The sequence below is a fragment of the Zophobas morio genome, unplaced genomic scaffold, assembly GCF_036711695.1.
Source record: "Zophobas morio isolate AGI-343-1 ecotype UQ-CSIRO unplaced genomic scaffold, CSIRO_AGI_Zmor_V1 ptg000017l, whole genome shotgun sequence".
Taxonomy (NCBI): domain Eukaryota; kingdom Metazoa; phylum Arthropoda; class Insecta; order Coleoptera; family Tenebrionidae; genus Zophobas; species Zophobas morio.
The window spans coordinates 11830923-11857360 of NW_026972122.1; the positions used below are offsets into that span (position 1 = coordinate 11830923).

Here is a 26438-nt window from a genome sequence, read left to right on the forward strand (position 1 = left end):
AAGTTGAATTTAAATATTTATTAAATACCACCGGTTCCGCTCATGTTTGGCATCAAGATCAACAGTAAAAATATCAGTCTTAATGGTACAGGTAGTGGGATATATAAGAAAATTACTTTAATGGTACAATTTAAGCGTTAAAGTGACGCCTCGATTTCACCCATAAGGATTACACGGGGAATTGAAATACGGCTCTCGTGTTATGAACTGAGTTCAAATTTCGCGCGTCATTCACTTTACTGGTCAATTGTATTTATTTCCCGAGCGGAAATTATACTCACACTGGTTCCTAAAGTGGGCGGTACCGCCCCCAGGGGACGCTAGAAGGATTCAGGGGGGCGCATCAAGATTCTGGGGGAAATTAGGGACGTTTAATCAATTTAAGGAAGTGGCACAAAAATATCTATGCTAGTTAAATATGTTTAATTGTTCAATTTATTTATTACATTTCTTTGAATTAATATGTTGGTGTTTTTTCAAAATTTCATTTGTGAAATAATATTGTTTTTCCGTACTAAAATACTCCCCTATTTTTTTTGTAAGTACAATTTGCTGTACTTTTAATGACAAAATGAAAAATATTTTTGACACATTTGACGTTTCTCAAAATTGGATAACTCTGATATTAAAGAATTATTCAAATTAAGGCTCCGCCACAGAGTCATTAAAAGATGCTAAAATCAGGCAAAACGCAAGCCCATTTTGCGCCTTCATTTTAACAGTTGAAGAGCAGGACGATACATGTGCGTGCTCATGACATAAAAATCTTTAACGAAGAGTCTTGTATTTTTTAAAAAACGTAGCAGTTTTTAAAATAAAAAATAAAGTGCGTAAAACCCCAGCGGATCTTTAGCGAAAACTATAACTCGGTGTGCTTTTAAAAAATATCGAGGTGATAGAGAATTTTTTCTACTTTAGGCGCCATTTTTCGTTTTCTGTTAAAATTTTACTTCTTTTAGTTATTGTAAAAAAACTGCAAAGCATTTGGGACAAATTTTGGTAAGTTAGGCAACCCAAAATATTAGCTGAGGCAGTAAGCTGTAATTTATGACCCAACAATAGAGCACCTTTTAAATACCTTAAGCTTATTTGACCACCCCTTGAAGTACCTGACAATTGCAATGAAGGATAAAGGCGAGTAAAATTTTTACAGAAATATGATGACATTTCTACATTGTTGTTTTGATTTGATTCCCCCTTTTAATTAAATGAATGATATTAATTAAATTGAATTTTATTATTGGAATACATTTATTCAAGATATATTAGGGATGTAGGATATGTCTATGACAATATGTGCATTGTGCAGTAAAGCAAATAAAAATTGCAGCTATAAATTACTACAATTTCTAAGAGAGGAGTACTTATACTGCACAAATGGAAACGGATACATACAAACTGGCTGACGCGGTCGATTTTTTAATCCGGCGCCGAATATTGTGTATAGGTACGTTGGCTCTGACAGTACGAAAGGCAGAGATAGATTTTATGATACCAGGGTATGATGATACCAAAGAATTTTCAAGCAGAAATTTATAGATAGCAAAAAGGTGTAATTGTTTTGCGTTTTGTGAGTTTGGTAAACAGAGTGCTGACATCCCTGCCTCTATACACTGCATTTAAATATTAAACAATCACAGGAAAATATCATCATTAATAAAATCATATTAATAAAATAAAAATAATAACAAAAAAACAAAGACCCCTTCAAAGCATAAAATTCAACATTTTACAGTTATTGCCAAAAAAAACTTGACATTTGTAATCAATGCATTTGTCTATAAATCTTTTTTGAATATATTTCGAAGTTGTTGATTTCGACTCCACCACGAGTCAACACTTTCTGGTAGCATGGCATTTCAATAAAAATTTTCTAATGCATTTACCATATGTTTATTCCAGAAGTCATCATCTCTTTCAATCAAAAAATATTCTAAATCTACGTTAGTGTACACTGATAAAATAACACCATTTTCTTTTAGTTATATGCAGTGGATCCTGTTATACCTGATACATATAGTTGTGGTTCGGGTTCAAACTAATTGTATTATCTGAATTTATTGAACAATAATTAATGATTTTATTTTTAATAGCTCTTTAATATTCTTACTGCAAGCCGCATATGAACATTTAATCTCTGCAATTGAATTAGAATTTATTAACTCATCTGGAGAAGCGGCTAAATTTTTTTTTCAAATTTGTTAGAGCTTCAAATTTTTCTTTGGCCTTTTCTTCATTGTCAATACCAAATTGTATAGACTTGGGCAATTTTTTCATAAAGTGTTAACGGAATGCACAATACTTTTAACGGTATTTGCGGTGTTAGTTCCGTCTCTCACTTTGTCCTTTCTTTACTCCATTCCCTACACATTCGCTGACCACAAGTACCTTTTTCAATAGCGTTTACGTTACTCTGTGACAGCTTTATTAATAAATCCGATTTTTTTCTTTCATACACTTCAGGTAATATATCTGCAGTTTTCGTTTGTTCATCGTCGACGATATTATTTTTGCCGGAATCCGCACTTCGGATACGCAATTTTTTAATAGAGGTTTTAGTTTTATCAATCGTTTTTATTTTTTTCAATTATTTTCCGCAAACGCCTTCGTATACTAACAGTGGCCTCCCCAAAATTTTTTTCTGAATAACGAAATTAGGAACGTACCCTTATTATTATAAATTATTGCCGCAGCAAAGCATCGCCCTTGATACGATCCTCGTGCAGAAAAACTTATTCTTTTTCCTCCCACAAATTTATTAACGACATAATTGTAGCATTCCACAGCATTGTTCTCAATATCAAAAAGTAAACTAGACGACAAAGTTGCAACTCGATTTAAAACTTGTTTGTAAGGTTAGTATAAAACACCATTTGCGGAAGTATAAAATAAAATATCATTTGACTGTACACTTTTATAACTAAAATAGCTTGCGCATTGTTCGTGATTGCCAAATATATGCTGGAAAAAAAAAGAAGAGGCTCATTTTTACTAAATTTAATAGCACTTATAATAGCTGTTCTAAATTTTAGAATATTATTTTTAAAAACATTTTTACTAGTGATATTTGCTTTCGTTGTTTTAACTATTTCTCTAATTTTGGAACAATAATTACGAAGTATGTGATTTCTACATTCAATTTTTTCTATAAAATAATATGCACCATTTGGTTTTGCAGCCCCAACTTTTTTTAATACACTACTATCCTCGATGCCTATAATTCTCCTATAATAGTTATTTATGTATTAAGGGCATAATCAGGGAGATTGTGGCACGAGGGAATGTTTAAAGCCCGACGAAGGAGGGCTTTTAATTTCCCGAGTGCCACAATCGACAATTATGCACGTGGTACATACAACGTTTTATTCTATTTTAGTTTCTAAACTATTTTTAACGAAATATTGAGTATTTTCAGCAAGACTGTGTGAATTGTGCCGATGCGAATTTTAATACATAGCTGGCTATTATTTTGATGTTGTTATGGATACCACGTTGATTATTTGATAATTCGTTTTTCAAAATGTAAATTAAAGAAGCGGAAAACCTTTATTCAAACGAAAGTTTAGAAGAATTTGAAGTCGGTCAGGTAATGATTTGATAAAATATTATTTTTCCAACTTAAGAAAAAGGCTGAATATCGAAGCGTGGTTGATTAATTAATTGATTAGTGTAAATGAACAATCAATTGTTGCTTAGCAATTTTTGATAGATTTGTGCTAAAAAGGCCAATTTAAGCCCGCATTTGGGTGCTTATAAATAAGATTATGGTTCTAAAATAGAATAAAGTATCTAAAGTAAATCCCTCTAAGATAATTGAAGCTTCCATGGACATCGATGTTTGCACCTAGTTTTATAAAACAGTTATGTGTTGGAATTTCTTTTTTCTGTTTCATATAGATTTTATAGAAACTACAAAGTTTGTTTTTGACTCCAACATAAAGTATTTTTTAGTTCTGGCACCAATTATGCGTCCTACCCCAGACAGTGCATTGTAATTGGATTTGTAAGAGCATTTGCTCCAAGCTACATCGACAATAACTCTTTCACAGCTAATCGGTACTCTTCTTTACCTGCGTTTTGGTTTGTTCTTCGAAAAGTGCTTCGATGCTCTTTAGAACTCTAACCTCGGCTTTATGATATGTCGCGTGGGGCATTTGAGGGATATCTAGAGCTGAACAAAATTCTGAAATTTGAGAATAACCTACGCCCGTTGATCTAGCTCCACAAATAGCTGAGTAATTGACTTTGTATATATGATTTTCAGGTTCAGTACAAAAATTACCGAATATTCCGTACATATTACATTTGTAGTAGAAAACATTTTTTAAACCATAACAATTTTCATGAGTTTTTTCAATATTATCTAAAGTACAGCCCAACATATTATCACTGATTGATTTCAGTGTTGTTAATAAGTGGCCTATGCCAACAATTCTACGTCCAGTACTAATTTCTCGACGTGTCATGACCTCTAGAGTATGAAAAAAGTGGTCTCCCGTTTCCGTATGTCCGTCTGTCTATCTGTCTGTCTGGTGTCTGTATCCATTTTTTATTAGACAAGTGTTCTCCGAAACTACTGGATCGATTGCTATATTTTATATGTATATTAGAAATATCATGTAGATGGTTAAACGCTAACTAAAATTTGGCAAATCATCTCCACCACCAATGGGATGACGTCATCTCCAAAATTTATAATACAAAGTTTTTTAAATTTTATAAAATTAGATACTCCTGCACTTGTGGTGTGTAAATCCGTGTAGAATTTTCACCCTAGACATCTAGAATTTTTGGAAAAAATTTTAACTTACCCGGGTTCTCAAAAAATAAATTCGCATAATCAAATTTTATAATTTTTCGAAAAAGCTGGGTTTGTTTTATTGTATTTCAGAGGCGCTAGATGTTCTGTCGAAATAACCTTCGACCAATTTGCTTCATTCAAAATACATTCCGAGAGGTAACTAGGTATGTATCTACTTAGATTACTAAGAAATACTCACAATAACGTACCTTCGTACCTACAATAAAATATTCTTGGAAATTTAATTTTACTTTTCTACCTACTTACAGAATATGCTCAACACGTACGAATTTTTATGGAAACAGGAATTTAAAAATAAGACTAAGAATTATGGTCGGAATTATACAGGGTGTCTCAGAAATAAGTACATTAATTTTAACCAGTAACAGAACTCGTGGAACGGAACAACTTTTTTATCTAGCATTTTTTCGAAAACTCAAGTCGAATTTCGAATTTTTCCACCCATATATTCACGAGCCGTCTATGTTCACCTTAAATAATAATTTAAATAATAGCAACACTACAACAATGAAGAAGGTACCGTAGCAACCGTTTTGACACTGACAATCATTTTTATGTCAATGTTTTTTTTAAACGTTGTCTCTTTAAATTTTTTTTGGCACAGATTTCTAATTTATAGACGAAATGTGTTGAAATGGCTTTGTTTTCAAATCTGGAATGCACCGATATCGTTTTAACGTACGGTGAAGCTCGGGGAAATGGCACTCGCGCCCAAGGAATTTTTTCAGAAAACCTCCCAAATCGTCTGCCAAATGTGCGCAGTTTTAAGAACGTTGCAGCATTTTCGAGAGTACGGATCTTTTAAACCTGCACCTCAGGATCGGGGTAAGTTACGTAGTAATAGAATTGCTAATATTAAAGAGGCTGTTTTGAAGAGTGTCGAAGCTCGACCGGGCACTAGCACGTATCACTGTCTAGTGTGATGTATCGGAGAGTAGTATTTGGAGGATACTCAGAGAACAAATGTGCCCCTTTCAGGACCAGAAAGCTCAGTTATTGAAACTAACAGACTTACCACGTAGGCAAAACTTTTGTGAATTGGTTAATAGAAAAATAAACGAACAAGCAAATTTTGTATCTCTTACACCATCAACTGATGAGGTCGGTTACACGAGGGAAGGTGTTCAACAGCCACATTTGGGCCGATGGAATTCCGTACGCCATTAGGGAGCAGGATTTTCAATTTCTCTCTAAATGTTTGTCACATTGACAAGATTAGGAAAATACGTATCCTAGTAACTGTTTTTGACCATAAATTATTAATTATAATAATTATTAGTGTCCATGGGTGACTGAGGATCCATGGGCGGGTAACCTTAATTGGGGTGTAAATTTAACAATTTTTAACTTGATAATTAAAAAGTTCTTGACAAAACTCTACTAAGAAAAGTTGTTGAGTTCAATGAGCTCTATAACTGATTAAAATTAATGTACTTATTTCTGAAACACCCTGTATATACGACCAAGCATTTTTTTGTTTTGAGTAAAAATCTCCACAGTCTCTGACAATGATTTTATTAATTTATTTTAAAACATACATTTGGCTTTTTTCATTTCTTATGACAGTAAATTATGTTAAACTGCATAGCAAAAATTTTCTTTCAAAGGACTTTATGCTACAAAAAAGTAGGAGGTGCTATTAAAAAAATTATCGATGACGTCATACACCTGTCAAATATCGCTCAAAACTTTTGAAACTAATATTACAAAATGGCAATTTTTATATACCAGTAGACGTGTTTTTGCGTTTTTACTTCTCGAACGTAAGCTAAGAAATATTGTTTGTTTTCTTTCATAGTAGATAAATATTTTAGTTCCTTACTCTGCTCTACCTGCAAGCAGGGATACACTTCCCCCGTTGACAATAACAGTAATAAAACTAGTTATTATTGTAAACGAAGTCAATGATTTTAACCCTTAGAGATGAGTGGCAGCTGTCATAACGAGGCAGCATGGGTTGTTTTACAAGTTGCATATCTTTTAAAATAGAAATTTTCTTGAGGTGTGGTGGAGCCAAGTAGTCTGTGAAAATGTATTTTGGGTTGCATAAACACAACTATTACAGCACAGTATAGATATCAATTGACGTCTATACTGTAATTACAGCGACATAATTCATGAATCACCCTGAATTTTTAAACAGTAACATTCAGATTACGACGTAAATATATTGTATCACACGCAGTCTTTTTGATTTTCATAGTGCTAAATAGTTGTAATTTGTATTGTGTGGATTTACTAAGTTCACGGTTACAAAGTTACATTTGTCAATTTCAAAACAATGTTTGTACCTAAATATTTAGGAGCTACATACATTATCTATAAAATCAAACACTTAACTGTCAATGGATTATGGAAATATATATTTATAAAAAGTTAACAAGCTGTGTTTAGCCAAACAACAATGTAAAATATAAAAACTGGTCCTTATTTATGGATAAATTCGGCATACATTTTTTTTCACCTCTATGAAACATCCATTGCCGTTGTTTTATTCACCTCCGTACCTGCGTTCAAAAAATTAAAGAGGAAAAAATAGATTTAAAAACGTTCATTGCAGATACTCACGTATTTCACGAATATGTAGTATCAGCTGTGCTACAGATCTCAAGATATTCCTGTTTATTTTTTGCTTTTTGAAATACATTGTTTTCAATTTCCAGGGTATTGTTAGATGTTGCTCCCACCTGTTTAATTTCTTCCTCACTAATAACATATTAATATAACTTCTTTGTTAAGAATATAACATATTTTATCTACATTTTAGTAACTACAGCATGCCTAAAAGCTGTCGTCTTCCAAGAGTCATCACTATGCATTTGATTTTGCATTAAACCTCTGTTGGGTTGTGTTATGTTGTTGACACAGGATTGCAATCCTTGTAGAGTACCATTTACTGACTGGTCATTACAACAACTACAGTGAGGGTTTTGCAGCAAATTGCTTTCACTTGGTTGCTGCTGTTCCGATTTTAAGAATGGATTATTATTGGTTTCAACTGTTAATTTTTCCAAATTATTCATAAGACTTTGTACACCATATTCATCTTGTATCTCTGCAATGTCCGAAAATTGAATGTATAAACAGTTCTAATTCTGATACACAAACTTACTGTTTCGCATATACAATATAATTCGAGCTACAGATGTTAAATATTCTTCTTTGTTTTTCGCTTTCTGAAACTGACGTTGCTCTATCTCAAAACAGGATCGGGTTGGTTTTCTTCCAGACCATACTGTCAGCTGCTGAATTTCTACATCACTATTTAAGTAAACAGCAGTTTATACTTAATTGGTAAATAAATATTTCTACTTACATTTTTGAAGCCACACTTAGTCTGTAAGGTATTGTCCTCCACGATTCATTGTTTTCCATTTTGTAGACAAAACGTAAATAACGATAATAATATTAATGTAATTATTATAGTTTGGTTATACGTTTTGTATAAGATCCAAATGGGTATGTTTATTAAAGGTTAGGGTTAAGATGAAATAGGTGCAACGCAAGTAAAGTCACGATATTAACATTATTAACACAAAAACACAACAGGTACAGACGATACAGTGTATGGTCTGTGGATATTAACTAATTAACACAAGGGCGGAAGACGGAAGGAATTTGCAGTGCATTCAATAAATCATTGACCTATTATTAACTGGACTGCGCATTGCTGTTTGGAAACCGTGTAAGTAATGTTGTCAACATGATCAGGTAACCAGTAATATCCATTCGGGACAAAAGAGTACTGAGCAACATAGGAAAATTAAGGAATATTTGTTTTTACATCAAACACTAGAGTTATTTAATGTTTGTTTTGCTTGTAATTAATATATAATCACAAAAAACATTGCTTGAAACAAATATTTATTTAATCTAATAGCTAATACGCAAAAATAACATTTTTTTGTCGTTACAAAGGTAGAAAATTTTATGTTAATAAATTTGAAACGAAAAAACTATTGAACAAACTTTATCAATCTCAACAGACTTTGAGAAATCTGTTAAGACTGTCATAATAATTTTGAAATTAATTACTAAAATGATTTAATATAATTATACATATACTTACTGAATTTTAAATACCTACAGGTGTTTGCGAAATGCACCGACAAAAAATTGAAAACGAGATGTGGGAAAAAAACTAGGGTTGATGGTGCCGGGTACCCGAAAATTAAAATGCAATGCTATTCCTACAATTTTTGTTTGCACTAACGAGGGTTTTTCAATCACTCCTCTGACTAAGAGGACTTCTGTAGAAGATGTAGAACCTGAAACTAACTGAAACTGTTAACGAACCTCCTGAAAAGATTTCTAAAATCTCTGAACACTTTCCACCAGGATTGCCAATTTGTACAGATCCTTTTTAAAAGAATCTAACCTGTCCTTATTTTTCTTTTAGAATGATGAACGAATAAGTCATATTAATATTACAAATGCACAAATAGGCACAAATATGATAAGCTATATATTAAAGCAGTACAACGAACAAGAAAATATAAACGTTTACTGAAAACAGCAAACCAAAAAATTGCTAAAATTACTGCTGAAACTGAGGGAGAAGACAGTAAATTATTACGAAGCGTTTTTAATCAAGATCAAATTATAGCTTTAACAAAGAGGAATTTAAAAAAATTAACAAAATTTATGAAATGGTCAGAAAATACGGTTATAAAAGCATTAAGACTAAAATTTAGTTGTGGAGATTCGGGTTACAAACACTTGTTACAACAAATGATTCCACCTCCGTCGATTCAAACACTACAGAGAAAATTGGAAGGTTTAAAGTTTGACTCTGGAATTTTACACGAAGTGTTCAAATTTCTTAAGATTAAGGTAGAATCATTTAAAAATGTTGAGCGAGATTGCTGCTTAGTTCTGGACGAAATGGCCATTACGCCAGGAAAAACGTATGACAAAAATATAAACAAATATTTTGGTAATGTAACTCTACTAAATCATGAAGGATTAGCAACTCATGTTTTAGTATTTATGTTAGCTGGAATTAATGCAAGATGGAAACAGGTTGTTGCCTACTACTCTAATGGAAATTCTGTGAACGACTAGTCATTTAAAAACATCATCGAAATCATCTTTGAAGAATCAGAAAAGCTTAATCTTAATATTTTAAACATAACATCAGATATGGGTGCCGCTGATCAGGCTTTGTGGCGGTCATGGAACATATCTGCTGGAAGATATACGACAGAAATAAAATCAAAAATTGAAGATCTTTTGAAACTTGAAGAAAATGTGTGGAGTTAGGATGTGTGTATCTGCCCCCACCACACACCACTAGGTGGACAAGGGTAGCGCTAGTCGTCACTGGTCCGCTGCCTGCTTTGTATCTACAGTTAGTCGGTTATTAATAAATAGTAATTCGAAATATCGGACTTTGAATGTTACCCCGCCTGGTGTACAGGCGTCGCGACATTGCTCTGCGACAAAAAAGGAAGAAAGGAGTTAGTGCAAATTTGCAGTGGATATCAGGGTTATAAAATAAACATTTAAAACAGTGCAGTGACGAAAATGGCAAACGCGTTACCTCGCCTTGTTCTCAATAACGGAGGTAACCCGGGTGAACAGTGAAAACAGTGGTTAAATGGGTTCCAAATATATTTAGTAGCCACAGAAGTAAATAAAAAAGATGAAGCCATCCAAATTGCCCAATTGTTACACTTCGCGGGGCCGGAAATTCGGAAAATACACACTACTTTTAAATTCGAAGAGGCAGAGAAAAATAAACTCAATGTAGTCATCGAGAAATTCAACAAACACTTCGCACCACGGCACAACTTAACATTTGCACGATATAAACTTTTCCAATCAAAGCAGACACCGGACACATCTCTTGAAGAATTTATTACAGATCTGTGGAAACAAGCTCAAGGATGCGAATTTGGTGAATTGTGTGACGATAAATAATTTTTTACAGTTGAAATTACCTATCTCAGTTTTGAAGCCAGCAAAGGTGACTTTAAAATCTTATACCGGAGATATATTACTAATGCTAGGACATTGTAAACGTAGTTGTACACAGCAAAATAAAACATATGAAGTTGAGTCTTACGTAGTTAATGCAGTCGAAAATATAAAACACAAATTAAATAATAGCCCAGTACTTCAGTTTTTTAACTCTGATAAAGAAATACTTGTGTCAGTTGATGCTAGCCAAAATGGTCTCGGAGCGCGTTTAATGCAAGATAATCGGCCGGTGCATTATGCGTCAAAAGCTTTAACACAAAGTCAAAGTAACCAGGCCCAGATTACAAAAGAGTTAATGGCGATATGGTTCGGGCTTACCAAATTTCATGAGTATGTTTTTGGTAGGCATGTCACTGTCGAAACAGACCACAAACCACTTTTAACTTTGCTTAAAAAACCGCTCAATTCAGCTCCAGCTTGTCTGCAACGATTATTGTTAGCATTACAACGGTATCATTTCACATTAAAATACAAACGTGGTAAAGATCTTATAATCGCCGATGCTTTGTCTAGGGCTTGCAGACTTGATACTGCTAGCAATGATCTAGAACTAACAGATCACATATGTGTTGTCTCAGAGGTCAATGTTTCAGAATCTAATTAGGCCATATATATAATTTAAAAGTGATCTCGTAATTGAAGATGTAATAGTTTATAGAAATAATAGCTATGTAATCCCCAAATCATTGCGAAAAGAGATACTACAGAAAATCCATTACAGCCATTTAGGGTATAACAAATGCATAAAATTGGCAGAGAAATCACCATTATAACACTTCTTAATTCTTCACACAAGATTGCTAATAGTTCATTTACGGCAGTTAAATTAACAAAATTCATACCGCGAACTGACGGGGGGTTAAAATAATTTCTTCCCTTAGGCTGTTATCATCGTTACCATGATTACACCACCGGGGCATGCCCTCACAACGCTCAAGGGTTCAAAGTTTTGCAGGAATGATCAACTATTATAGCAAGTTCGTACCAAAATTAGCGATATTAATGAAACCTATTTATAATCTGCTAAAAAAGAACGTACAATTTCGCTGGTCCGCGGAATGTAGTCTAGCTTTTAGGGAAATAAAAGCGATAATCGCGTCAGACGAAGTGTTAACGCATTTCGACCCCACTCTACCAATAGTACTCACAACCGACGCATCAAAGGACGGTATTGCGGCCGTATTATCACACCAAATAGATACTGGTCGAAAAAAACCGATTGTTTTCATCTCAAGAACGCTAAGCAAAGCAGAAAGCAACTACGCCGTAATCGACAAAGAAGCTTTGGCGATTTATTGGGCTACTAAAAAATTAGCATATTATCTGATGGGAAACAAGTTTGTCATAGAAACTGACCACAAACCATTAGTATCAGTCTTCGCGATGAACAAGAGAATTTCTCAGTCCTACTCAAGTAGAATGCAAAGATGGATGCTACATTTGGCAGGTTTCAGCTATGACATTAAATACATAAAAGGGCAAGAAAATCATGTCGCGGACATGTTGTCAAGGCATCCGCTACAGACAACTGAAGAAGAAGAAAATCAGGAAGAGTCAAGCAACCAGTTGAACCTGATTGTCACAGAAGGGATTCCAATAGATTCAAAAAGAATTGGTATAGAAACTAGAAGGGACCCCGTCCTGGCTAAGGTCCTAGAATATGTCACAAACGGATGGCCGACGAACGTAAAAGAGGAAAATATGAAACATTTCACATGTAGAAAAACAGAAATCACATGCGAACAAGGATGCTTATTATGGGGTTATCGGGTGATAATACCAAGTAAGTTACGAAAAAGACTCCTCGACGAGCTCCATGGGGTACATTTAGGCATTGTAAAAATGAAAGCAATCGCAAGATCGTATTTCTGGTGGCCAAAATTAGACGAAAACATAGAAAAGGTAGCGAAGTCATGTAGGGCGTGCATCATGACGTCTGATGATCCCCAAAAGGCGATTCCAACGCCATGGAACAAAGCTACAAGACCCTGGCAACGTGTGCACATCGACTATTTAGGCCCGATAAACGGTAAATATTATTTTCTAATGCTGGACGCATTCAGCAAATGGCCAGAAATATACGAAGTCCCAAACATAACTGCGGATACAACAATACGCAAACTAAGAGAGACATTCTGCAGATGGGGAATCCCGGAGTTAATAGTCTCAGACAACGGAACGCAACTAGTTTCACGAGATTGCGAACAATTTTTACGAAATAATGGAGTACACCATGTAACCATAGCACCGTATCATCCGGCATCAAATGGTGCAGCAGAGAACGCAGTGAAATCGTTTAAAAGAGGGCTGAAAACCGCTCTTTTTGACAAACGAAATAAGAACACCCGCACCGACATTCTCGTAAGCCGATATCTAATTCATTATAGGAACGCAAAACACGCCACAACGAATGAAACTCCTGCTTTCCGGATGCTGAATAGAAACATCAGAACTTTATTCAATTTGATTAAACCGCAGGAAGAGAGAATAAGTTACGACACGCGGAAAACACCAAGAACAACGAAATTTCAAATAGGCGAAGTAGTGGCAATCAGAGATTATAAAGATACCAACAAAAAGGCGTGGATGGAAGCCAAAGTTACTCAGACAATTGGCCAAAAAATGTTTTTGTGCAAAATCATCGGAAACGGGAGGGTAACAAAACGACATGTGGATCAAATGAAAACAATCATACCGACAGACACAGAATCTGACGATAAAGGAACAGAAAAAATTATAAGAAAGGCATTAACAACGTCAAAGGTTCCAGCAATTATATCAGACAAGGAAACAGTAAAGGAGACCACGAGCTCTACTAACGTCGAGACACGCCATAACCCAACACAACCAGATCCCTATATCCCAAACGAGTCAATCCCTGAAACATCTGGTCAGCACGTGAACGCGGAATCTAATCAAAAGAGTAACCGACCTATCCGAACGAAAAAACCCCCATCACGATGGCAGGCAAATGAATGGATAAGGTATTAATTAGGAAACATGTAGGTTGACTAAGGGGGGAGATATGTAGTGTAGTGTAAGCGAGGCTTTACGAGAAAAAAGAGGTAAAGCCAGCTTTAGCGATAAGTAAGAAGGGGAGGTTAGGTTTAAGACATGTACGCTTGAATGTATGAAGAATCGTAGGATAAACAACTTTAAACAAATAGAGATTTCCTATAAAAGTTAATATACAACATAGACATTTTGTTTTCGGATAATGGCTCACAGTTTATTAACAACCATTTTCAGAAATTTTTAAAAGATTGGGAAATTTTGCACAAGACAAGTTCGCCCAAATATCCACAATCTAACGGGCTAGTTGAAAGGCACATACAAACAATAAAGAAGTTATTTTTAAAGAATTTGCATGATGGTAAAGATCTTTATCTAACGCTACTAGAATACAGGAACACACCAATTAGCAAACATTTACCATCCCCAGCAGAATTGTTGTTTGGTCGTAAAATCAAAGGATTAGTACCTATTAAACAGTCACTCCTAATACCCAAACATAGTACAAAGCAACACCATCAAAATCTTTGCAGTCAGAAACAAACTCAGAAATACTATTACAACAAGTCCAAGAAAGCAATGTCAGAGTTAAAATGTGGTGATAAGGTGGTGGTGCAGGATCCGGTTACCAAGCGGTGGGAGCCTGGTGAAATTATAAAACAAGATAGTTACAGGCCAAGAGCGTACCATGTTAAACTTCGTAGTAATGGCAATGTATTAGTCCGAAATAGAAAGTATTTAAAACGGGTAGATAGGAACACTTTTCAAACTAATGTACACACAGGTGATCAAAACAGGCTATTTGACCAACTGCTAGAAGACAATTTAGTTTGTGAGGACACGCAATCGGTTCCAGCTCATGTACCTGAAACTGAAACCGTGAGTAATAGTCCTCAAGCAACCATAGCGCAACCCAAGGTCAACCAAAGACCTCAGCGGAACAGGCGAGCACCATTAAGGTTTCGCGACTACTATGTATAAATTGTAAATAGTTATAAGTAGTTGTAGTTATTTTTTTATATAGAAAGGGGGATGTCATAGTAATAGATTTGATGCCACACAGATATGTAGTGTGGGTGGCCTACGTGTCACTAGATGGTGGGGAGAAGAAGTTTAAGTTGGGAGAGAGGGAGTATTGTACAAAGCTGTAATTAAGAAGATTAAGATTTGTTAGTTGAATAAATCAGATATATAGTTTATGGAGCATTCAATACCATAACAGTAGTCATCAAGGATCACAACTGCTGCCCAATAATTTACTATTCCTTTCGTTATCTACTGTGAATTATTTATAAAATCAAGCTGTCAACATCTTTCTTCCGAAGTTAGTTCAGACATACTTCCTAAAATTTAGGCGCGCAAAATTCAAATAGTGATCAGGCAAGGATAGCTTCATTGTAATCCCTCCATGCACGAGAGAGATGTGTGACAGGAGGATGTCGTCACAGGCTGTCCTAGGGAAAGAACACGGCATGGTGGTATCTATGTATTATATATATGATCTAAGGCCGCCACACGCCCGTAATAACTTGTGTATTTGCATCCAGTTACTTTAATTCAGATTTTGCTTTGCTTTATTAAATTTGTGTTATTCAAATATGGGCATTGATTCAAAACATGTGTAGGATTTTGTGTTTGTTCGGTTTTCATATGTGTATGTCTGTCAAATCGCGAGTGTCTTTTCTTTCATATTTTTAAGGTGTTTCGTTTGAAATGTAACATGTCGGTGAATATACGATAGGGGGTTTTTGGGGCTGAGGAGTGGATGCTCGCAGGTCTTTTCCTCCTAGAGAGGGGGTGCGAATTTTAGCCCCCTCCTAAAAATTTTGTCCATTATTTCTTGCGCTCTCTACTCGCACGCAGTGTATGCGCACTTGTATGAAAGAACGTCTTCCCGCCACTACAACGTGTTGTTTAGAGAGATGAAAGTAGGATCAAAATATATCTGGAAACCATGTCAAACAGGGGTATTAATTTCTACGCAGGTCATTTTGGAATTTCAATCCATTTCAAAAGTAAGTCTAGGCGTATTTTGGTGTTAATCGTCTAGTGTTAATCAGTTTTTTTTTTTTTTCAATAATTGTCCCCTGCAATTATGTTTACGTCCATACCTCCGGTCCAACCAGACGTTCGGGATCACCACGTCTGTCATCCTCACATGTGTGTGAAAAAAATGGATGAAAATGGCGAAGAACAACCAATTATTTTGCCTTCGTAATGGGCCAGTTCGATAAAACACCCCTGTGTGTCGTCTCTTATTAATTACTTTCGTCGCTACTCATCCCTCTCATCGCCATATCGCTGACACACACACACATCACATGTAAGTTGTAACTTAGTGGAGGCCATTATTTTTCCCATTAGTATATTTTCGCGAACATGGGCTATCATGAAATTCTACGGAAACCTCCCGTCTGGAAATTCTGCCAAGCGCAGAAACTCAAATTCCTACAGAAATTTCTGTGGCTTCTTAGATGAACTTTCTGACAGAGAAAAGAAAAACAGGCAAACAATTGTCTCCTGTTCGTTCATTGGGGCTGGTGTTAACGTCCCCCTTGCTTGTTTCGTACTTGGGGCTTTGGTCGCTGTTGGAAGCTAGATAGCAACTTCGTCGAGGTCTCTCGTCGCCGGGCTCGGTTGTCCTTGTCTTGGGTCGTGGTTGTGTCATTACCGCTTCGGTTTCGGCTGCCTTGTCTGTCGTTGGGGTCTAGCCGTCGTCGTTAGTTGTCCTCGCTTGGGCTCCGATTACATGAAACAAAACAGCAAAACGGTAGTATACGAAAACAACAATAAAATAGACAAACAACGCATCGTGGTGACATTGCACCATTCTGTGTTAACATAATGTCACAGTTAGCAACAAGTTACGAAACCGATTTGCCCTCAAAAAGTAAGTTTGGCTGATGCCAAGTATTTCGCAAAGAAACTGCGAAATGCTTGGGCCAGCAGAAGGAACTTGGAGAGTGGGAAATCGAGGACAGTGAGTGACCGTTAGAGTTAGAGACGGTGACAGGGTGGGTCCCTTCAAGACTGCCAAAGACAACCGTAATGATTAAGTAAGTACCAACTCCATATACTTAGTTTTGTAGTTAGTAGGTAATAAATCATAGAATAAGGAGACAAATGTTTTTATATAACACCCCTAAAGGTCACAGGACGTGACAATAAGCACAAAGTTTAAAAACCCCGCGAAAAATTAAAATTTTTATTCTATTCTATTCTATTCTATATTATGTCTCCAACAGGCCGGAGGCCCAATTACAGGAGACAGGACAAACACAACACCCAGAGGCAGGCCGGGAATCGAACCCACGACCCAAGGTGTGGCGGGCAAGCACGGAGCTAACTAACCCACCCGGGTCCTCGCTTAAACCCTGGAGGTAGAATGACAGGAGGGAGCAAGCCTTATGTTGCCGTCGGAGATCGATTGGTATGTTTTAGTGTGATCTGCGAAAATATAAGTTTGCAATTTGTTTCTAGAAATTATGTTTAGTTTTTAATTTCAAAACTATTGTAGATGAAATCAGTTTATTTAATAAAGTTTTAGTTGTTCCCGTGATATAAATAGACTCTGGTATACCAACTCACCGCCATTTTGTTTTCCAAAACGAAGGTCTAGTTGGCAGTTTGAACAAAAATTGCTAGATGGCAGCACCATATGTAGGTACGTCAACACTGCTTCTAATACTACCTAATGTCAGATTGTCAAACCGCGTCAAAATCAGACTGATCACTGATCTAGGCGAATTTAAAGTTTACTAAAAACAACAACATGACGAAGTGTGCGTTATGCGGCTTTGTCAAAGTTTCCAATACCGATTTATCCTTGTTCCAAGTTCCAACGGTAAAACATTTTGCAGAAATACTCCTAAAAATAAAACAATCCGGTATTTTTTCCTTACACGTTATATGTATTTTTAAACTTGATTTACAGGATACACACAAACTGCAAACATGGAATGAGGCTTTGGGCACAATTTTGTCAAAAAATGAGCATGTTAGCATGAAACATTTTGCTAAACATTTCATACGTGAATTTGTGAATTATGGCAAAATTAGACGAACTCTGATGGTAGATGCCATTCCATATTAAAACTTAGGAACCAGCAGTCCCCGTCTCCTCCTGTAGTTCCTGTCCGTCCGTTAAAATGTCGTCTTAAATCAAGGTCTGTTTTCTCCTGTTTTATAGTGCTTAAAAACAATGCATTCCAGTATAAAATTTAATTCGTACAAGCGTAAAAGTAACCAAAAGACTGTTGAAACTAATTAGGTACAATCTGTTTTAGATCTCAAGGTTCACATACCTAGGTACATCCCTGCCTCTGAACCATCTAAAAGTCCTACACAAATAGAAAAAAAACTCCTCTCATCTTTCATTTCAACACTGTATGAGGTTTTGAAAGAAAATTTGCAGAAACTAGTTGGGTTGCTTCCTAGAGTGGGGAATTCATGCAGGGATTTCTAAAATCACAATATATCATATTTCTGGCACAATTCTTGCAATAGATAAAACCATCATTATTGACAGTAAAGGAGACCTTAAACTGATGATCAAAAATATTTGTCGCACTCCTGATTTTCTACCTGGTACCTGGGAAGAATTAGTGACGCTAATTAAATCGGTACATTCCATAAAAGTATGCAATGGTTCATGTGTTGACGGCAAAGTTAGTTCTTTTTGCACTGGCGAAAACACCCAAATGAAGTCAAGAGAGATGTAGGGCATGTGCTTTAATCAGAAAAAAAAAATGCAAAAACCCGAAAAAACGACACAGCTGATTGTAAAACAAGAGCGTAAACGAAAACGATATTCCTACTTGTTGTCAAAACAAGTTAAACAAAGTCAGAAGATTAGGGATCTACAAAAATGTGCCAAATTAAAATCGGCAATGGGAACTGTTCCGAACATGGCTTTATTGCGAGGTTACCTGAAAACCAGAAACTGGCAGTAAAAACTTGTTTTGAGACTGCAGGCAAAGCTCCTAGAGGAAAACGATACACCAAGGACTGGATTGATACTTGTCTTCTGATAAGAATTAAAAGCCCTAAACTTTACAGGCATTTAAGAAGCAGGGAATTATTGCCTTTATCGTCGCCCAGTACATTGTCAAACTATATCAGGAATATGACAGTTCCTATGGGTTTCAAACCCAGTTATTCAAAGCCCTGAAGAAAAAAACAAAAAATATTCCTAAGCGGGAATGTCATAGGACGTTAATGGTGGATGAGTGCAAAATTAACCCTTGCAAATATTTTGATAAGAATTGGTTGGAAGTGATGGGATTTGTAGACCTAGGGGAGTATACACCTGAACCTCAAAAAGATCAACTTGGTGGCCATGCCCTTGTAATGATGTTCCAATCATTTGCAGGAAAGCATGTATAAGCAGTTGGATGTTTTCTGTCCAGAGGCAGTGTGTTAGGGACAATTCAAGCAAAACTTGTTTTGGAAGCGGTGACACTCTGTGAAGCAACTGGGCTGTTCGTTGATGTAGTTATTGCTGATGGTGCTACATGGAATAGGGCCATGTGGAAATCATTTAATGCTGGGAATCCACAAGCTCCATGGTGCATCCATCCCTGTAAGAACAACAGAAAATTGAGAATGTGTTCTGATTTTTCGCATCTGTTAAAATGCATACGTAATCGTCTCGTGGCCTAAAAAGAATTCCATGTTCCCGAAGGGCGTGGTCGGTTGGCCGATTTTGAGAATTTGTTGGAATATTGTGAAATATCCCGTTTAATTGGGGTTGCTGCGGCACCATGTGCAAGCGTAGTTAGGAAGAAGCGAGTCCGAAGTTAAGCTGAGTTGCATTTCCTTTTCCGCGATTGCAAAGTATCGATTCAATCAAAATTGAGGAGGTCGTGTCATTACTCCGCAACTATGGCCGGTCACATGACTATAGTTGTCAATATATAACTTTTGGGTCGCAACCTGAAGGGGAGTAGTTGAAGAAGCAGTTGTAGGAGTAGTTGTAGTTGTAGCAGACAAGTGATAATTGTAACCAACACCCGTACCAGCGACATTTTCTTCCAATAAAATTGGTATAGTGCCCTATCTGTTTCAATTGCCAACCCCTACGCGCAACAATATGATGCCAAGAACCATTTTAAATACGCCTACAAATTGACACGGAAACATGTACATCCAGAACAGCACGAAAAGATGACCACCAAATATGCCTTTCAATTATTTAGCGGTACTGTTGCATATACCCTAACGGCGTTAAAAGACAAACAGATACCACAATTTGTCAACTGCCAGCCGACAATCCAATTTAGTAGACGCCTTAATGAGTTGTCTGATATTTTAAACTCAAGTAATCGTTTTAATAGCCTAAGGCAATCTTCTCAGCAACAGGCGGCCTTAGAAGATTTCTTGATTGATTTACTGTAGTATGTGACTAGTTAAGGATTTGTATATAGGAGGTTGTATAACTTATTGTAACAACCCCACTTTGTGCATTGCACCAGCACAATCGCCCTCTCAAGGGCAATTGAAGCAAGAACAACGAAAAGGAAGAAAAGGATAATTAAAAATGTACATCGGAGCGATATCGGAATTTAATCAAAATGAAGATTTTACTTTATATGAAGAGAGGTTTGAGCAATTTTGTTTGGCGAATAAGATTGAGAGTGAAAAGTCGAAGACCGCATTGTTACTGAGCCAGGTTAGTCAGGATGTGTATAATAAAACCCTGCGCGACCTAACCTTTCCGGTATTACCAAAAGACAAAAAATATGAAGAGTTAACGGCCGAACTGAAAACACATTTTAGCCCACAAGTCAATGTTTACCGAGAGAGAATAAAATTTTATCACGCATTTCAAGCAACCGATGAAACTACCACGGAATGGCATGCACGGTTGAGAAGCTTAGCAGTGAACTGTAATTTCAGCTCGTTAGAAGAAATATTAAAAGACAGATTCATATCAGGTATGAAGTCAGGACCAGTTCTAGATAGAATCGTAAAAGAACCAACCTCACAATCCTTAGCAAGGTTGATGGAGATCGCAGCAACAAAAGAACTAACGATGACCTACAATGACGACGGAAGAATCAATGCTATTGGCCCTACTCGCAATACACAGATTCAAGAGACTTCAGTTCCAAAGCAAACAGGACGGCATTCTGGTGAAGGAAGAGCAGGAGAACCGACATTTATGCGTCCAAGGCAAGGCACGAATCAAACTCGTGCATGGAAACCAGCTTATGGGAGACGAATGGAAAATGGCAACGCAAGTAATGGCGGTGTCACGTGCAAATGTTGCGGCAAGAAACACGGCGGAATCTGCAGGTACAAGGAGTACCAATGCAATAGCTGCGGCAAAATTGGACATCTACAAAGCGTGTGCAGAGAGGTAATGTTTCGTACATATGTTTATGGTTGCGAAAGATAGGCAAGCAGCAATTCCCGTCCACCCCCTTATTGCCTACCCTTAACTACCACCCGCCGATAATCCCCACCCACACAAGAAAGCCGCCCTCTGGGAGAAGAAAATTTAAAAATATTTGTAACGAATTTTCTTCGTTGTTCCATAAACAAACTACTACTATAGACGCTGAACGGACTTGAAAACAAAATTGACACAAATCACAGCGCCTCTGGTGTTTGTGAGCGCACATAGGAAAGAATAGGATATGAGGGAGGGATATTCAAATTTTTTCATGGTATAGGCAGAGAGAAATAAATGATCGAGGAAAAGTAAATTTATTAATATATTAACAAAGAATAGCATAAACATACTTATAAAATTTTTATACTTTGTTTCATTCTTCTGTGACGTTTTTTGAACATATTAAAAGCTTTTATTTTCACAGGACAACTATTAGTTGGACGAACCGTGTTTTTACCGCACAATATTAAATTAATTTCTTTGCACCAGGCATGCACCAAGGTGCGAATACACATGCTATTAACAAATAAACGGACATCGTTTTGATGATTTTGGCATGCTGGTATTAATTTCACATCTCTATTCAGCATGCCGTTTTGTAAATCAATTTTTAACAGCATATTGGATGGTGCGTCTTTTAAATAATTATGAATAAATTGCTGCGTTTCATAAAAATATACAGCAAATCTATGGGACGGATAGCACAGTCGCTGATTCCATCCACCACCATATTCCCTACTTTTGATGAGAGCATTATTTTCATCGTGTGAAGCACCAAACATCTCATCTTTGCATTGTTCACAATGCATTACTTTCTTCTTTATTTTTTTAAGAATGAACCCAGCAACATAATTGTTGCTAAGTTCACTTAAAGCTAATTGTAGCACGGCCCCATCTAAATTTTCCACTTCAAATTCGTTCGAATGAGAAATTGTTTCTGATCTTCCCAATTCAATCAACCTCGGTTCTAAATTTGGTTTAAAAAAATGTTCTATACCTCCAAATAGCTTTTCACAATTATCGTTCTCGCAGTTGAAATTTCCACTATATATCTTCAAACTCGAATTGATTAACATGCTTTTAAAAATTGCAACAAATGCCGACGGCGTTGGATTATTATTAAAAACGGCCTGGCCCCTCACTTGTCCAAACAAATTTTCTAGTGGATCTTGATTTAAATGACGTCCGAGTAAGTAATCAAAACCATTTCCTTTGAGAACATTCCAAATATTCATAAAATTTTTAATTGTGAATGACCAATTTTTTAACGAAGGTGGTCTTTCTTTGTCGCCTGCATTGACAGAAATGAATTTCATTGAACTCAATACAGGTAATGCTTCCTTCGTCCAAAAATCAAAATGCTTGCTTTTGTCGTTGATTCCGCAACGCAGTAGCTTTCCTTTTTGAGGGGTGGCGCTGCTTCCGTTCACGGAGTCAAAAAGCCGATCAAAAAAGAACAATAATTCAGCTGTCTGTTCTACGCCTTTAGCCAAAACTTCTGCTGAATCTGAAAAACAAATATTCATAACAAGTTACAATTTTTATATAATTTTCATACCCAGAGAACTTGCGAGTTTAAGAGTTGACGCCAATCGTTGACTAAAAAGTTGGGTGGCGTATTTCACCTTCATTTTTTTCATTTTTGATGCATAAATGTGCTCGTCATGCAAATGTGATAGAGCTCGTAACCCGTCAACCGTATTTGGACCGTTGTCCTTCTCATATAGCTTCACTATGTGTTCCCAGTTGGCGACCATTTTTTTCCCGTTCATTTCAAAAGAAATCTTCTTATTGAGGAAATTATTTCTAATTCCTTTAATAAGGTGAGGCGGATCAAAAATTGGGTAAATTTTGTAGCCATTGTTCTCAAAAAATCCTCCTTGAAATTCCAGTCCTTTTTTTAAGTAATCTGTTTTACTATCAAAAATTAATGAATTTAGGACTTTAACGTTGGTAGTTGCTTGATCACATATAGTTGCAATCGGTTTAAGCCCAATATCAATCAACATTTCAATAATTCTTGAAACCAGATATTTAATTTCCGACCATTTTGCACCCCCCTTACAAGAAAAAGCATAACAAATAGGTTGTTTGAATTTCTTCTTTATCCCCCTAATTATAAATACCAATACGTGGTCGGCAATGTCATCAACTCTTTTTCCGTTCCCCATATCACCGAAGCCTTCAATGTAACCTTTCCTTTCATTAAAATGTAACCCCGGTCGTATAGCCATTTCATCCCAGATCAGAGACACGAATTTTTCAGAGGGACTCATTGTTTCTGTTGAAGTTTTCAACGCCTCAAAAATGTTGGAATTTATTCCAGCATCAACACTTACTAACTTCAAAAAATTATTTAATGTTGATTTACTTGGCAATGTGAAAATTTTGGATAAAAATCTATAAGCCTTGGGACCTTGATTATATAATGTCAAAGCCAAAATTTTCTCTTCTGTTGTAAATCTATGTTGTCGGGGAGCTTTGCCAGTTTCGCGCAACTGGCAGTTAATGAATTGCGCAGCCAGCGCATTTAGTTTCGAAATGTTTGTGTTTAGCGCGTTTTCACTAGCAAATCTTTCGGCTTGAAACAATCTTTGCCTAAAAGACTGTTTTGCAGCGGAGGTCCTCTTCAATGTTTTCGATAGTCGCCTTACGAGACCATAAAGATTCTTCTTTTTTGGTGTAAAATTTTTAGTATTTGGAACACCAATACTTTTCAACATTTTGAGTGGTGTATCATACATCCTTAGCTCTGAAATAATTATAATGTTATAGGTATTTATATTACTGTCTTTGCTGGCAAACTTTACCTTTGATTTCATTGGGCGCTTCTTTTAACGTGGCATTTACTTCGACGCTACGAAGGATAGTGTTCTGCTGATCAGCGTCTAAAAATTTTATAATTTATAAGAATGATATAAATTCAATACCAACATTACCTGAACTGTTTATTTCCACTGCTTCATTTTCAATGCTATTGGGAGCTGCAATGTAATACCAAGTTAAACAAATTTTTTATCCTGATAAAGTATTTCTAGAAAAATAGATTTAGTAATTATTATGCTTACCACATTCTGGCAAAAAAAGCGTTGGTACAGCATTCAAGTGAAGTCTTTTTGCACCAGGTGAGAAATATTGCGTTTCAAAGTGGAGATGACACACTTGCATTAAATTATAAATTTGCGGTGGTTCTAGCTCCAGAAACCTGGAATTTCCAATCCTTGCTTTCCACTCTAAAAATCGAGCCATGTGCTTTTTCGGATTTGGAAAGCGATGTCTCGACGATGTTTTGTCCAAACAATTGGGTACACAACATTTCACGTAACCCATAATTTAAAAAACAAACACCTACACTTCTACTTTTCACGTGGATTTTGAACGAACAAAAACTACGACGTGCTGCGCGTAATATTGCGCGTTTCAATTCTAATCTGAATGAAATCTATGAATGAAATGAAACGTACGATGACAAATTTAACAGAATTTATCCGTCGATAAAGTCGCACGCTTCCAAATGATCTACTCCCAGCGTGATAGCGCCATCTCATACTTGTGAGCGAATTCACTTTGCCAACCGTGTTCCTCCCATTTGTGTTAACAGTCTATAGAGTGGTTTGTTTATGCGTTGTTCGTTAACCGTCGAAGTGAGAACATCTCGTGGCGGCCCGTTGTTATTGTTATTGTTGTTTCATTTTCGTTGATGCAAGAGGCCCCAGCGCCTTTTCTTCGTATCTACAAAAGGCCCAGGTGCCTTCAATCAAGAGAAATCGTCGAGGAAGATCGTTGCAATTAGGGTGAGTCCGTTGTCCATTTTCCTCATATTGTTGTTTGCTTATATGACTTGCGTCGTAAACAGGTAAGCCACATTAATTCATTGCAAAACGCTGAGAAAGAAGCCAAAATTATAGTAAAAAATAACGAAAATTTTATCAATCACGACGAGAGTAACGGTAACAACGAAAACAACGTAATTAATGTAATTTACAATGTAAGTTGCAATGTAAAACCAATAGAATTTAATGTAATAGTTAATGGTAAGAATATTCTAATGCAGCTAGCCTCAGGATCGGCTATATCTGCAATCAGCAAACAATTTTATTTAAGTAAATTTCACGATCTCAATATTGTACCAACCACAATGACATTTAAGGGTTATATTGGCGAGATCATAGTTCCATTAGGATATATAAAAATGCATTTATTGAATATAAAACTATTGGTAGAGAATTGAAAATATTTGTAATAGAAAAGGCAACAGCAGCTCTTTTAGGCAGAGATTTTATTCAAAATTTTAACATTATGTTTAATCCAGCAGGTATGAACGCGGTTGACTCAATGGATGTGAAGGCAACATTACAGGCAGAATCTGAAATAGAGCCTGAAATTTCACACCATGTTCCAGATTCAAGTTTGCCAGATGCACACGTTGAGCCAGCCAGCAATCCGAGAACAAGTCATAATAGACCTATCAGAATTGTAAAGCTACCTAACAAATTTACAGACTTTGACAAGCGTTAGTATCGAACATTCATATGTATAGTTATACTTATTGATTTTATATTGTTAGTTAAGGTTATTATTATTTTGTATTAACAAGGATATTTAGAATTAATTTCGAACATAAGGGAGGAGATATGTAGTATATGTGACTAGTTAAGCATTTGTGTATAGGAGGTTGTATAACTTATTGTAATAACCCGACCACCAGTAAAAACGCACTTTGGGCATTGCACCAGCACAATCGCCCTCTTTTACCACCGACCGTCTCAACGAGAACATGTATCCCAGAGCCCAGACTGTTGTAAATAAAGATTGTTAATTCGTAACGGCCATCATCATTAAATAAACCAGACATAACATTTACAATGTGGGAATCTTGCTCTGAACCTCAGTACTTTTTAACAAAATCGACAGCTGAAGGGCTCAAAGCCACTATTAACACAACTTTGTATTTACTTGAGTAATGGACCAACGAATTAAAATTTGAGTACCTAATGACTACCAGAATTAATCAGAATCCTTTCAAACATTTTTTTGGGTTGCTACGTGCTAGCGGGAGAGCCAATAGCAGTCCTGAATCTGGACAAATTGCACAGATTTTTCGGCTGTTGTCACTATATTCTTTAATTAAACCCCCAAAAGGAAGCAACGTGTCAGGTGGTAGTATGTTGGAGGCCCTCATAATAGCGCTACACTGCAATAAAGATCAAGCAATGAGTATTAAAG

General features: G+C 36.2%; 3 protein-coding genes across 4 annotated transcripts; 1 reads left to right on the top strand and 2 right to left on the bottom strand.

The window, feature by feature from the left end:
- Positions 1-7162: 7162 nt before the first annotated feature.
- Positions 7163-8629, bottom strand: LOC135130033 (uncharacterized). 2 transcript variants are annotated; one of them, XM_064057336.1, is made up of 6 exons: positions 8468-8629; positions 8139-8198; positions 7935-8083; positions 7583-7877; positions 7391-7528; positions 7163-7329 (listed from the first exon to the last, which is right to left on the bottom strand). In XM_064057336.1, the coding sequence occupies exons 1-5, from the start codon at positions 8488-8490 to the stop codon at positions 7396-7398; spliced, it is 660 nt and encodes a 219-aa protein (XP_063913406.1). In that variant the 5' UTR covers positions 8491-8629; the 3' UTR covers positions 7163-7329; positions 7391-7395. The 2 variants fall into 2 exon arrangements, with proteins under 2 accessions (XP_063913406.1, XP_063913407.1); XM_064057337.1 differs by having other exon boundaries at positions 8139-8629.
- An 11725-nt stretch (positions 8630-20354) lies between these two features.
- On the top strand, positions 20355-25515 carry LOC135129923 (uncharacterized). The gene is made up of 3 exons (XM_064057192.1): positions 20355-20751; positions 20812-21176; positions 25069-25515. Exons 1-3 carry the CDS (start codon positions 20355-20357, stop codon positions 25441-25443), a joined length of 1137 nt encoding a protein of 378 aa, XP_063913262.1. The 3' UTR covers positions 25444-25515.
- LOC135130529 (uncharacterized) lies at positions 21563-25079 on the bottom strand. The gene is made up of 4 exons (XM_064057922.1): positions 24152-25079; positions 24023-24100; positions 22771-23964; positions 21563-22719 (listed from the first exon to the last, which is right to left on the bottom strand). Exons 3-4 carry the CDS (start codon positions 23954-23956, stop codon positions 21563-21565), a joined length of 2343 nt encoding a protein of 780 aa, XP_063913992.1. The 5' UTR covers positions 23957-23964; positions 24023-24100; positions 24152-25079.
- Positions 25516-26438: the final 923 nt, after the last annotated feature.